Raw genomic sequence first — 15,182 nt, 5'->3', positions numbered from 1 at the left:
AATCCTTCAAGCCTACCTCCTCCTTAGAAATAGAAAACGTGTTAAAGAAGCTCAAACCATCATCCCACCCCTCGCATGCTCTCCCTTCAAACCTTCTCATCTCCATCCCAAAAACCATTGCCAAGCCAATTGCTGAAATTATCAACTGCTCCTTAACACATGGCCAGGTTCCAGACCCCCTGAAACTTGCCATCCTAAAACCACTATTAAAAAAACCAAACATGTCTCCTGACGACCCAGCTAACTTTCGTCCTATAGTGAACCTTCCGTTCATCTCCAAAATCTTGGAAAAAATAGTTAATAAATAACTGTCGGAATACTTAGACGAAAACAATATCCTAGCCCCTTCTCAGTACGGCTTCCGTAAATCTCTAAACACAGAAGCCCTCCTAATCTCTCTAACAGACACCATCCTTCTCAATCTCGACAATAAACAACCTTGTCTGATCATACTCCTTGACTTATCAGCTGCATTTGATGCTGTGAACCACTCTATCTTCCTAGATCGGCTATCCTACATCGGCATTAAAGGCACCACACTGAACTGGTTCAAGTCTTTCCTCAAAAACAGATTCTACAAGGTAAAAATCAACAATAAAGAATCTCAACCCATCAATTCATCCCTGGGAGTTCCACAAGGCTCCTCCTTATCCCCTACCCTTTTCAACATCTACCTTCTTCCGCTCTGCCAGCTCCTTTCCAACCTAAAGCTAACTCACTACATATATGCCGATGATGTGCAAATTCTTATTCCGATTACATACTCCCTTCACAAAACCCTCTGCTTCTGGAACAATTGCCTTCAATCAATCAACCACCTGCTCTCAAGCCTCAACCTCATCCTTAACACTAATAAGACGGAACTCCTCCTCATCTCTCAGGAGGCCATTTATATTACTGCTAACAATATGCTTCCCACAATGCAACCTCCTCTATCCACCCAAGTAAGAAACCTCGGAATCATCATGGATAATCAGCTAAACCTAAAAAAATTTATCCACAACACCACGAAGGACTGTTTCTTTAAACTACAAGTCCTAAAACGGATGAGACCGCTCCTCCACTTCCAAGATTACTGCACAGTTCTCCAAGCAATCATTTTCTCAAAAATTGACTATTGCAACCCACTTCTGATCGGGCTCCCAGTAAATACCATCAAACCCTTACAGATGTTGCAGAACGCCACAGCAGGGATTCTGACTAAGACCAATAAAAGAGACCATATTACACCCATCCTGCGGAACTTGCATTGGCTCCCAATCAAGTTTAGAATTATGTACAAAGTCCTCATGGTCCTACACAAAGCCACCACAATTCTGCTCCACTGGCCCTTAATATCCCACTTCGTCCGCACTTACCTCCAGACTGGTAAGATCTGACACCCTCGTGGCCAGCCCCCCCCCCCCCCCCCCCCCCCCCCCGGAAAAAGCACATTAAGGAAACGAGCTCTTTCCACAACTGGCCCGCAGCAATGGAATGTTCTCCCACCAGAACTTCAGCGCGAACAATGCCCGATTACCTTCAAAAAAAGACTCAAAACCTGGCTGTTTGAGCAAGCTTTCCCTTAATTCATCCGCTCCTTCCAGCTCCACTCTTCAGAAGATTAGTTCCATATTCAGGTACCATATGTACAAGACACTTTCAGTTTCTCAGGTTCCTTAGACACAAGACTCTTTTCAGTTTTTAGGTACCCTAGGTACAGTCAATTTGTTCAGCTCTTTATCCTCCGGCTCTCCGGAAGAGCCCATCTTCTATTGCCCAGTTGATCCCAGTTAATGTATCCCTTGTTGTGATATAATGCATTCTTACATGCCAGTTCATGTTCTAATGTAAACCGAAGTGATGTGTAATTTTTTACATGAATATCGGTATATAAGAATGCTAAATAAAATAAATAAATAAATTCCCAAAGCGAAAGAGCAAGTCAGCATGTGGGATTTCATCTCCTGATAAGATCACCTCTTTTAGGAAGGCAGACTGGCAGATCGAGACATGACCTTCTGATCCATTCGTTGATAAAACTGCTTGTGATTTTAACTGCAGCTGCAGTTGAATTTAACTAATATTTAATGTTTATTGTTTTACATGTTTGGTTTTATGTTTTTAATTTATATATATTGTACGTATTATGGATGTGCTTTTACTTGTAATCCATAGTGAACCAAATTATTTTTTGAATGTGCGAAATATAAAAATGCAGAAATAAATATTCAAATAAATAAATAAACAAATCCAAGACTCATCACAACCATCAATCCCAATCTAATATTATGGCATCTCCTCAGCATGATGCTATAATTCATCATAAAGGCCACCTCAGATCCAATTTGGTAAAGATCCGAGCCCCTTGGAGGTGATCAAACAACTTGCTGATGAGGGGTAATGGGTATCAGTCTTTTTAGGTGATGGCATTAAGCCCCCTATAATCAATACAGGGACGTAATCCTCTGTATTGTTTCTTGACGAAGAAGAAGCCCACTCCTGCGGGAGAGTCGGAGGGTCTGATGAACCTTTTTTCTAGGTTTTCTTTAATATTCTCGGACATGGCTAGGGTTTCTGGATGAGACAATGGGTAGGTTCTGCCCTTGGGAGGCATCGTACCCAGCAGAAGTTCTATAGGACAATTCAGTTTGTGCAGTGGAGGTAATATGTCTGTCTTCTGCTTCAAGAAGACATCTTCAAACTCGGCTTACTGGGTAGGCAACCCAGTAAGGGTGGTGGACTTCAAGACGGTTACCACTAGAGATACTTGTCGTTAGGGGTGTGCAGTCGTTTGCAACGTATTGGCAATCTGCAACGTAAAGGGCCATATTCGTTGTATTCGTGGGGAAGCGAAATGTATCACGATTCCCACGAATACAATGAATCTTCACCGAATTATTTGCCGTCTAAAGGAGCGAATTTAAACAAACCCCCTCCCTCCTGACCCCCAAAGACTTGCCAAAACTCCCTGGTGGTCCAGCGGGGGTCCGGGAGTGATCTCCTGCACTCAGGCCATCGGCTGCCGGTAATGAAAATGGTGCCGATAGCCTTTGCCCTTACTATGTTACAGGGGCTATCGGCACCATTTTGAATACCGGCAGCCGACGGCCCGAGTGCAGGAGATCGCTCCTGGACCCCTGCTGGACCACCAGGGACTTTTAGCAAGTCTTGTGGGGGTTAGGAGGGTCCCCCAAGACTTGCCAAAAGTCCCTGGTGGTCCAGCGGGGGTCCTGGAGCCATCTCCTGCACTCGGGCCGTCGACTGCCAGTATTCAAAATGGCGCCAATAGCATTTGCCCTTACTATGTCACAGGGGCTACCAGTGCCATTGGTTGGCCCCTGTCACATGGTAGGAGTGCAAGATGGCGCCGGCCGTCCATTGCTCTTACCATGTGACAGGGGCCGACCAATGGCACTGGTAGCCCCTGTGACATTGTAAGGATTAAGGCTATTGACACCATTTTGAATACTGGCAGCCGATGGCATGAGTGCAGTAGATGGCTCCTGGACCCCCACTGGACCACCAGGGAGTTTTGGTAAGTCTTGGGGGGGTCAAGAGGATGGGGGGTTGAAGTTAATTAAATTTTAGCTGGGAAACGAATAAGAATGGAACGCATGAATGGATCGGGGCCCCCTCCTTGCCAAATGCAATGTATCTGCCCCCCACGAATACAAATACCGAATGTAATGTAATGTATGCGGTCCCTCTGCACATCCCTACTTGTCGTAGACTGGTCTTCTGGCAGTTGGGACCCCATTGCACCAACTGCAGGGAATGCCCATGGTAAGGCACCGTTCGGTGAGTGATGAGACTTGGAAGATGTTCCCCTTGGATGGATGTGATACAAAGGCTCACCTCTAGTGGCAGTAGAGGGATGTTCAGGATCTTGACGATGTTTCCATGAAGAAGGTGCCACTTGCCCCTGTGTCAACAAGGGCAGTGGTGGCGAAGGAGCGAGACTCGATGCCAAGGGAGACTGGAAGTAGAAGTTGAGGGCTGGTGACAGTAGCGTCCAAGCTTGGGACCCCCGCCAGGCCCAGGCGTTGCATTTTCCTGGTCAAACCGGGCAGGACTGTCAAAGATGTCCAGAGGTACCACAGTAAATGCAGAGACCTTCCTTTCTCCGACGAAGATGTTCAGTTGAAGACAGTCACCCACCGTTAACCTGCTTGGGTTCTTCAGCACACATTGGGCATGGAGTAGGAGATCGAAAGGCCTTTACTTCTAGGCACCGTTGCCGGAGTCGGTGGTCGATCTTCCCGGTGAGGGAGATCAGGTCCTCTAGAGATGAGAGAGTCTCACGCATGGCGAGGTCATCTTTGAGAGCGCTGGAGAGACCATCTAGGAAGATGGCTTGCAGACATTCCTCTTGCCACCCGAGTTCTGTAGCCAAGGTCCTGAATTCCACCGTGTACTCAGAGAGGGTTTCGAACCTTGACAAAGGTGGAAAAGGTTATGGCTGGCTACCGCTTGGTGGCCGGGTCTCCAAAGGTCTGCTTGAACACAGTGACAAACAAAGACAGCTGGGAGAGTATGGGGTTGGAGCGTTCCCACAAGGTAGAAGCCCATGCAAGAGCCTTTCCTTCTAGGCGGGAAAGGATGAAAGTCACTTTCGTGGTCTCCTTCAGGAATAAGAAGGGTTGCAGTGCAAATTGCATGAAGCACTGATTGAGGAAGCCTGAACAGAGGTGTGGATCTCCGTTGAATCGAGGAGGTGCTGGGAGAGCCAATGTTGCTCTGGGTAGCAAGGAAGCTGACAGGCCCACGGGATTGGCCAGAGCTGTATCTCGCAGCTGGGAATGAATCTCTTCAACCGAAAAGGCTAATGATTACAAGGCTCATCGATGGTCTTGGACAGTTGCGGCCAACCCTGGTAGGGCCCGGGAAGTGGGAGACTCTGCCGAGTCCATGGTCTTGGCAACCTCTTGCACTTGGAGGTGGACCCTTGTTCTGGAGCAGTGTAGGGTGGCTCCCTGGTCAGATCCAGGAAGCACCTGCCACCAGGTGGCGGAGCACAGGAGGAGACAGAGGCTAGCTGGAGCTTCACCACTGGAAGCCGTGGTTCCCCCAGGTGGAGCCCTTGGGGACCCGGGCCACTTGGACTTAGGTGGGCCTTGCAGGGTCTCCCAGATAGGAAGTATAGAGGTATGGCCACCAGGATCAAGGGTGCGTGGTCGATGTCTTGACTAGAGGCCTGAGGGATCAAGGAAGGCCAGTACAGGCATCGATCAACGTGGTCAAGAAGCAGGCAGAGATCAGTACCAGAGAGTCAGTCCAAGAGGTACTACCTGGGGGAATGTAGGAACAGATGGACACTGGAACAGGAGGATGCTGGAACAGGACTGAAACAAGACTGGAACAGGCGATGAGACATGGAAGCAAACTAGTACACACATGGTGTCGACCCGATTGCCAAAGCAAGAAAGTGCAGGCAGGCACTTCCTTTTGTAGTACGTTCAATCAAGGCGCGCCGCGGAGCTTGATCCACCTGTGGCCCTATAAGGGGCTGGGCGGTCCGCGCATGCGCACCTAGGGGCGGACCGATGCCACGGAGGATGCCGTGCCCCACCGTGAGGCCTGGTGCGCTGAGGAAGGCCTAGCGACTATCGCAGCGGTACGCTGGGGCCTGGAGGAGCTTGCAGCTGCTGCCGGAGAGGCCAACCCAGGACCTGCAGTGGAGTTGGAAAGGTGAGCAGTCCTGAGCACAGACGAGGCACGCAACAGCATAGTAATTGTTCGCACAAGGCAACAAAAATGCTATCACTGGTGTTGTATATTAGGGTAGTAAGAAGAGCAATTTTTATTTTGTATTTCATTTTGTTTTTCCACGAATTTTGTTTTGTTAAATGTTTATTTCATTTAGTTAAAAAAAAACCAAAACAAAATAAACATTTAAACAAAAAATCCAAAAATGAAAAAATAAAATAATTGGGGCCTCCCAGAGTCCCCCAAGCCCCCCACCTGAAACAAATGGCAGGATCAGGATCCTCTTCGGCCCCCACGTACCCTGTCTGTGGGGATCTGACATCAAGGCCGAGGCCGAGACCTAGGCCAACGCTGGGCCTTGCATAGGGTGTAGGCCGAAATCACAGAGACCTACCACAGCCTAGACCTACACTTCAGTCTCGGCCTAAGCATCAGGATGATCCTGACACCTAGGCCCAGGCTGAAGACTCAGCCTTGCGAAGGCCTAGGCTGCAGCAAGTCACGGCGCCCTCAGCTTAGCCCTATCCAAAGCCCAGGCTTTAAGGCCTGGACAACACTTTGGCCTCAGCCTGGGCCCAGGCCCAGCCCTGACGCCACAACCCAGTTCAGAGACCAGGTCCAAATGCCGCGGCCTCAATCCAGACACAGGCTGACACCAGAACCCAACCCAGAGGCTGGTCCGTAGCCTAGTGGTTAGATCAGTAGGCTAGGAGACCAGTGTTAAGTCCCGTTGTTGTTCCTTGTGACCTTGGGCAAGTCACTTTACCCTCCATTGCCTCAGATACAAACTTAGATTGTAAGCCCTCTGGAGATAGAGAAATACCTACAGTCCCTGAATGCAATCACTTTGAATCATTGAAAAAAGTATGAAAAGCGGAATATAAATAAATAAATAAATAAATACACATGGATCTTGGGCTAGGCCCAGTCTGGAGATTGAGTCCCATCAATGGGGCCTCGGCCTGGACCTAGACCCAAGACCGGGAACAGAATTGGAGGCCAGGTCCCGATCACTGGGCCTCAGCCTAGGCTGTGGCCTGGGCCCAAGCTCGACACTGTGACCTGGTCGAGAGGCCAGGTCCCAATACCTGGGCCTCGACCTGGGGAGAGCCCCAGACCTTGGAGCTCTCCTCTTCCATCTTCTTTCTTCAGCTCTGTAGCTGCACTGGAGTTAATTTACTCAGGCACATTCACTCTGGCAGACGGTGCCATTATGATGTACGTCAATGACATACATCAAAATGACACCACCTTACGGTTGAATATGCCAGAGTTAATTTACTCTGGCGCAACACCAGAGGATGATGTCAGTTGACTTCAAGAGCCGAAAATTGTAGACGGAAGAGAAGTGCTCCAAGGCCTGGACCTGATCCCAGGCCAATGCATTAGGTCCTAGCCTCCGAGTCGAGTCCCAGCATCAGACCTGGGTTAGGGCCAAAGCTCCAGCATCGGGACCCAGTCTCCAGATCAGGTCATGGCGTCAGGCCTAGGCTGAGTCCCAGGAATCGGGACCTGGCCTCCAGATGGGGCATGTCGAGCTTGAATCTGAGCCAATGCCCCTTGTGTATGGACCTGATCTCTGGACTGGGTCGCAGATTTGGACCTGGTATCAGGACCAGGACTCCAGGTCAGGTCCCAGCATTGGGACCCGACCTGTCTACCCTTTGGGATCCTGCAAGGATTTGGCCACTATTAGAAACAGGATACTGGGCTTGTTGGATCTTTGGTCTGACCCAGTATGGCAATCTTATGCATGGAATAACTATATGCTGTTCATGGTCTTCTATGTATCACATCTCCATGAAGTTACTGCATGCAAGTCATCTTCATTCGTGACTGCCTCTATATCAAGTTTTAAGTCCTTTATTAATGTCATTAGTACATAGAGCTTTCTAGACATTTCCCTTTTTTCCCATTTCTATACAAATGTTTAATGATTTAATTATCTGAGGGATTATACTTACCTGATGGATTTTGCCACCCTTCCTTGACAATCTTAAAACCCTCCTCAGGAGGTTTTCCAGTCTTTTCTGGAAGTCACTTCATCCCTTCTTCGATGGGTGGATATCATCTCTGCTCAGCAGTCCTTGGAATATCATCCTATAATCCAGGAAGCTGAAATGCTCATCAACACCATGTATGCAACCATTCATTCACCTTTAAAATGCAAACTTCTCTGTCTCAGCCTTTATCCTAGACTGAGAAAATTGAAGAGAATGTCACCTGCCCACCTATCTGCTTTATCATCTCTGCCAATGCCATGATGTCACTTTTGATATGTTCCAGGGGATACCAAGCAAAATTGGTAGACTTGAAAATTCTTGGCAATCTTTCCATGATGCCTCAGATCTTGGCACCCATCAGTCAGCACACCTCCTGAGACAGCATGTGTGGCCTGTGCGTCATCATCAGGCGGGATCTCGTCCACAATTTTACTAAATGAGAATTGCTTTAAATCGGTTCTGTTGCGCGTGGTCATCCTGAGCCCTTCTCCCAGCAATGTAGCGGTTATTGGTGCAGGAGGGTTTATTTCTTACCGATAAAATGCCTCTAAGGGAGAGTTGAGGAGCGGAGCTGTTAGATTAAGCGGCCATCTTGCGACGCTGCTCAAGAACGCCCCCGGCAGACATAAATTTCTGAGCGCAAAAATGTGCATATTGGACGCACAATATTCTTTTTTGCATTTGGGGTGACTAACTACTAGCCTCATCAACATGCATTTGCATGTGATGAGCACTATTAGTTTTCGCAGTGCATTGGATGCGCATTGTGGAGGCATTAATCCCCTTATAGCATAAGGGGCTGTGGATGCGCCTACACAACCCACATCCAACTGCAGGTTAAACAGTGTGCTCGGCTGAGCACACTGTATTGCATCAGCCCCTATGTTAGTTGCTTTGATCGCATCCTCAGACAACAGATTCCATAGCTTGATTGTGATGTGAATGAAAAGTATTTCCTATGATTTGTTTTAAATCTGCCAGTTGCCAGTTTCATGGATTATCCCCTATTCTTAGTATTGTTTGAAAGGGTAAATAATTGTTCCTTATTAACCTGTTCCACCCCACTCATGATTTTATAAATTTCAATCAAATTCAGTCCCAATTTTCTCTTTTTTTAAGCTAAAGAGTCCTAATCTGTATAGTTTTTCTCCAAAAGTGAGCTTTTTGATCCTCTTTATCATTTTTGTCACCTTTCTCTGTACCTTTTCTATGTCTGCTATGTGTTTTTTGAGATGAGATGACCAGAAATGCACACAGTACTCAAATTATGATCGCACTATGGATCTATACAAAGGCATTATGATATTCTCAGTTTTATTCTCTATTCCTTGCCAAATAATTCCTAACATTCCATTTGCCCTTTTGCCCACCACCACACATATTGAGCTGAAGATTATTATCCATGAGTATGTAAAGGTCCTTTTCTTGGGTGGTGACCCCTAACATGGAACCCTGCATCATGTACTTGAAGTTGGGATTATTTTACTTTGCACTTGTCCACATTAAATTCATGTATCTGCCATATAGAAGCCCAGTCTCCTAGTCTTAAGAGGCCCCTCTACAGTTCTTCACAATCTGCTGCCATTTTAACACCTAGAAACAATTTTGTGTCATCTGCAAATTTGGTCACCTCACTTGTCGTTGCTTTCTCCAGATCATGTATGATTATGCTCAATAGCACAAGGCCCAATACAGACCCCTGGGGCACTTTACTAATAAAATTTCATCATTCAGAAAAGTGACCAGTTAGTCTTACCCTCTGTTTCCTGTTTTTTTATCCAGTTACAGTGAATAATAGGACATTGCCTCTGATCCCATGTCCTCCCAATTTCCCAATGTGTCTCTCATTAGGGACTTTGTCAATTGCCTTCTGAAAATCCAAATACTCACCTTTGTCTCTATGCTTATTTACACCCTCAAAAAAACCTAGTAAATTTGTAAGGCAAGACTTCCCTTTGCAAAACCCATGTTGACTCTCTCCCGTTAAACCATGTCTATCTATGTGGTCAGTAATTTTGTTTTTAAATATAGCTTTGACCATTTTGCCTGGCACAGACATCAGGCTCACTGTTTCCCAGGTCATCTCTTGAGTCCTTTTTAAAAACTGGTATCATCCCTTCTTTTCAGAACACATTGCAAAAACCCTTATACCTCTCCTCTTTCATCCCACCCTATAACCTTCCTTGTGAACTTGATTCATCCAGCAAGTCACTATCTATGCCCTCCTCCACTTCCAACTCCAGTCTCCATGCTTTCTATCTTGCTGTGCCATGCATCTGAAATAGACTTCCTGAATTGATGCGTTATGCTTCCTTTCCAGCCTTATTCAAACAGTTTAAAAACCCACTTTTTTGAGGCTGCTTTTAAATCTTAACCCCTGGTTCTCCAGACCATATCCTTGTTGGTTTTAACCATTTTCCATAATACATGAAAATTCCCAAGTCTCTTATTTGTCATGTTTACCTGTCTTGAATAGATTGTAAGCTCTACAGGGAAGGGTCTGTATTTGTGCAGCACTGTATGTGTCTAATAGCATATAGCAGTAGAAAATAAAAATCACACCAACAAATACAGGTTTATATTTTTGAAAATTCTGCAGCATGTTTTGTCTGTGATAGCAATTTGTGCAGCATTTCAATGCATTTAAAGATAAAACTAATTGCTGTATTATTAATCAAAATAAATTGTTTGCACATACTTCTCGTTCCCTTGACTCTTCCAAACAGCTGCCACTGATCATTCTAATCTACTGAAGAAATCTGAAGAAGAATGGCAAACCTTGTTTAATCTGTGAGTATTCTATAATCCAACTTTCATCCCAAAACATCTTTTGCTTCTGGTACTGGAACCACTAAAGAAAAAAGAAATCCAGTCAGAGGGATATTTTAAAGCAAAACACTATGGGGCTGATATTCAATTGACAGATAGCCACATAAGTAGGACTTATCCACCTATCTAGTGGCTGCTGAATATCCGCACAAGTTCTGTGGCTGCTAGATAGCCGGATAAGTCACTGACCCCTAGATTCATCAAAATGCATTATTAACGCATTGATAACGCCCATGTTAAGAAAAAGGGGCATGTTTAGGGAAATGTTAGAATTACTGCACCATGCAGTAACTCCTGTGATAATCCCTATTTTTGAGTGAGAGAGACTGACTATCTACAAGGCCCACATAGTAGTGAAGTATTTATTTCTCTTTAGGAGGGCCATCTAATAGGTAAGGGTGAGGTGCTGGTGGTGCTTTACAATTTAGAGGCCAGTTTCTCATGTAGAGTGAGACGTATAAACAACACAGTACAGCTTGGTGAAGATTTGATGTCATTTGGAATGAAGTAAGTCTCACAACGATGAAATTTTGTACTATGATATCTCACTCTAGCTTAGAGTCCATCAAGCTAGAGTGAGAGAACATAGTAGAAATTTCATCTTTGTGAGGCTTTCCTCACTCTAAATATTGTCAAATCTTCACCAAGGTATACTGTGCTATTTGTACATCTCACTCTACATGAGAAACTAGGGATGTGAATCGTTTTTCAACGATTAAAATTATCGTCTGATATTTTTAATATCGTCTTAAATCGTTATAGAACACAATACAATAGAAATTCTAACGATTTATCGTTAAAAATCGTTAAATCGTGTTAGTGCGCACTAACGGGAGTTAGCGCGCACTAACAGAAAATGATACCAATTGACACTTTCCAGGTCAGTGAAGGTCAGTTAGGAATGAATATGTATTCCTATTGGCTGGCTGTGCTCTTATCTGTTGATGTTACCAAGGTTCCCACTGAGGTAATGGTTGGGGGGATGTGAAATGGAAACAGTTGGAAGCTTGACAAAAAAGGTAATGTGATGATCATCACTCATGTGACTAGAACTTGTTTGTTTATTATTTTTGTTAGCAGGCACGTGAAATGCCTAGGTAGGCAGGCAGTGCACCACTCCAGCAGTCACATCATTGCTTCCTGTGCATTGCATTATATGCACACATTGACTCCAGCTTGGGGACAAGGCAGGTCTCCTTTACTGCACACATTGACTCCAGCTTGGGGAAAATGGCAGGTCTCCTTTACTGCACACATTGATTCCAGCTTGGGGATAAGGCAGGTATCCTTTACTGCACACATTGACTCCAGCTTGGGGAAAAGGCAGGTCTCCTTTACAGCACACTGACTCCAGCTTGGGGAAAAGGCAGGTCTCCTTTACTGCACACATTGATTCCAGCTTGGGGATAAGGCAGGTCTCCTTTACTGCACACATTGACTCCAGCTTGGGGAAAAGGCAGGTCTCCTTTACAGCACATTGACACCAGCTTGGGGAAAAGGCAGGTCTCCTTTACTGCACACATTGATTCCAGCTTGGGGATAAGGCAGGTCTCCTTTCCTGCACACATTGACTCCAGCTTGTGGACAAGGCAGATCTCCTTTACTGCACACATTGATTCCAGCTTGGGGATAAGGCAGGTCTCCTTTACAGCACACTGACTCCAGCTTGGGGACAAGGCAGGTCTCCTTTACTGCACCCATTGACTCCAGCTTGGGTACAAGGCAGGTCTCCTTTACTGCACACATTGATTCCAGCTTGGGGATAAGGCAGGTCTCCTTTCCTGCACACATTGACTCCAGCTTGTGGACAAGGCAGATCTCCTTTACTGCACACACTGACTCCAGCTGGGGAAAATGCAGGTCTCCTTTCCTGCACACATTGACTCCAGCTTGTGGAAAAGGCAGGTCTCCTTTACTGCACACACTGACTCCAGCTGGGGAAAAGGCAGGTCTCCTTTCCTGCACACATTGACTCCAGCTTGTGGAAAAGGCAGGTCTCCTTTACTGCACACATTGACTCCAGCTTGTGCCAGGGTTAGGGCACTGTGTGCAGGAAGATCACAACATCCCTGGTATCAGGGTTAGGGCACAAGTTCTAGTCACATTGACTGATCACATTACTTTTTTTGTCAAGCTACCAACTGTTTCCATTTCCCATCCCCCATATACTGTCAGTGGGAACCTTGGTAACATGAATAAATAAGAGGGCAGCCAATAGGAATACATATTCATTCCTAAACTGAACTTAACTGACCTGAAAAGTGTAAAAAACGATTTTTAACGATTTTTTAACTAAAAAATCGTGCCAAAACACGATTCTTCTCCTGCCAGACAATTTCGATCGTTAAGATGATAGGGCACACGATTCACATCCCTAGTGAATAAACACTCACCCTGACCTCATTATACAGTGTCTGTGTAATGTTAATAATGCAAACCAGTTAGGGTAGATTCCTCCCCTCCCAGAGGATTTTACTGTCGGCACACAGGGGACCACATTTTTGCTTTTTTTCTGTAATGGATTGGAAAGAGACAAATTTAACACCAGGAGGAATGAATTTTCGATAATCTACTTATCAGAGTTGTGGCAAGACCTGAAGTGAGCTGTTAATGCAAGGAAGCCCCCATGTGTCACGAAATGGAAGTTGAAACAGTTATAGGTGGAAGAATGGCCAAAATTCCTTGAGGGTCGATGTGCGAGACTGATCAGTTACAGGAAATGTTTAATTGAAGTTATTGCTGCTCAGAAGGTGGTGCCACCAGTTATTGAATGAAGGGCTCGCAGACTTTTTCACACAAAGGTGCATTGTTTAATCTTTTTGCTGAATAAATATTCAAAATATCTCCCTTTTTGTCTGAGTTGTTGAATAGGGTTACCTGTCTCTTTTATCAGGGTTTAGATTAGGATCTATTCATGTTTTGAAAATAAATTGTGCTAAAATGCAGATCATCCTAGGCAGTTCACAAACCTTTTCTCAGTATTGTATATTTTATTATATACTAGCCGTTAAGCCCGTAACAACGGGCTACATTTTATAACATTTTTTCTGTCCATTTCCTTCCCACTCATTCTCCTTCCCACTCCCTCCTCCCCATTCTCCCTCCCACCTCTCCTCCCCATTCTCCCTCCCACTCCCTCTCACCTCCCTTCCCCTCCCTTCAGTCACTCCCCCCTCCCCCTCTCCTCCCTCCCCCCTCCCTTCAGTCACTCCCCCCTCCCCTCAATCTCTCCTCCCCCTCCCTTCAGTCACTCTCTCCTCCCCCTCCCCTCCCCTCCCCTCCCCTCACTCTCTCCCCCCTCACTCTCTCCTCCCCCTCCCTTCAGTCACTCTCTCCTCCCCCCTCACCTCACTTCTCCTCCCTCCCCCCTCCCCTTCAGTCACTCCCCCCTCCCCCCCCCTCACTCTCTCCTCCCCCCCTCCCTCCACTCTCCCACCCCCCCTCCCTCCTCACTCCCCCTCCCCTCACTCTCTCCTCCCTCCCCCCTCCCTTCCGTCCCCCCCCCTCCCCTCACTCTCTCCTCCCCTCCCTTCAGTCACTCCCCCCTCCCCTCACTCTCTCCTCCCCCTCCCTTCAGTCACTCCCCCCTCCCCTCCCCTCCCCTCACTCTCTCCTCCCTCCCCCCTCCCTCAGTCACCCCCCCCTTTCACCCCCCTCCCCTCACTCTTCCTCCTCCCTTCAGTCACTCCCCCTCTCCTCACTTCTCTCCTCACAGCTCATCCACAACGAAGATCTCCGGAGGTGGGGGCCCCCTCGCGCACCCCGCCGCCGCTCCTGCTTTTCGCCGCCGCTCCTTCCGCCACCGCTCCTGCTTCTCGCCGCCGCTCTTTCCGCCGCTCCTGCTTCTCGCTGCCGCTCCTTCCGCCGCTCCTGCTTCTCGCCGCCGCTCCTGCTTCTCCTGCTTCTCCTGCTTCTCGCCGCCGCTCCTTCCGCCGCTCCTGCTTCTCGCCGCCGCTCTTCGCCGCTGCCGCTCCTCCCAGCGCCATTTTTTTTAGGCACGCTCCGCTCTGACCGACGTGCGCGCATGTGCGGTAGAGCTGCTCTCTACTGCGCATTTGCGGCACGTCGGTCCGGGCTCCCTTATCTAGTAGATATATAAAAGCCCTGAGAACATTTTTACAGTAGGACACTAACACGGTTTCACTACTATGGCCCAGAACAGGCAAAGGGACCGTATAAGTTTAGAACTTCAATTTCTGGAATCAACAGAGCTTTAGTTTCTTTCTTTGACTAAAAATGCCCTTTGCAGCGTTACAGGAATCATGGTGCGTTTCCGACTGTTTTCTCTCTGCTGTCCTTGGCTGCTGCTCGCCCTAAAGAAATGCCAGTTAAAAAGAACAGAAACAAAATAAGAGTTTCAGCCAACTGCAGCTAAACCGGGACAAAAAGAAAAACACCCTCCTGTACGTCCCAGGCCACGATCCTGCTTTACCCAATGTGCTTTGCTAGGATTCTGACAGATTTGTGCATCTTTCGCCTCTGTGGACATACAACTCCCTTATAAGCCCTATAATTAAAAACGTGACAGTAGCAATCAAGGCTGATGTCACAGTGTTTTCTTTGATGTGAATTTGCTCAAATTCTCTCTAACAAGGCTGAGCACATGTTCCTATGGCTCCTAATGAAGAGATACATTTTGAGATACAGAAACAAAAGCATCTT

At 46.8% G+C, this 15,182-nt stretch overlaps 1 protein-coding gene across 1 annotated transcript in view; it reads right to left on the bottom strand.

Moving 5' to 3' along the window:
* Positions 1–15,182, bottom strand: part of LOC115098645 (atrial natriuretic peptide receptor 1-like) — a 264,895-nt gene that overhangs the window by 150,316 nt on the left and 99,397 nt on the right. Inside the window, exon 7 of the mRNA XM_029615400.1 lies at positions 10,470–10,542. Within this exon, the coding sequence (XP_029471260.1) occupies positions 10,470–10,542 (73 nt within the window). The remainder of the gene's footprint in view (positions 1–10,469; positions 10,543–15,182) is intronic.

This window comes from Rhinatrema bivittatum, chromosome 1, assembly GCF_901001135.1.
Source record: "Rhinatrema bivittatum chromosome 1, aRhiBiv1.1, whole genome shotgun sequence".
Taxonomy (NCBI): domain Eukaryota; kingdom Metazoa; phylum Chordata; class Amphibia; order Gymnophiona; family Rhinatrematidae; genus Rhinatrema; species Rhinatrema bivittatum.
This window is presented reverse-complemented; position numbering and strand designations above follow the sequence as displayed.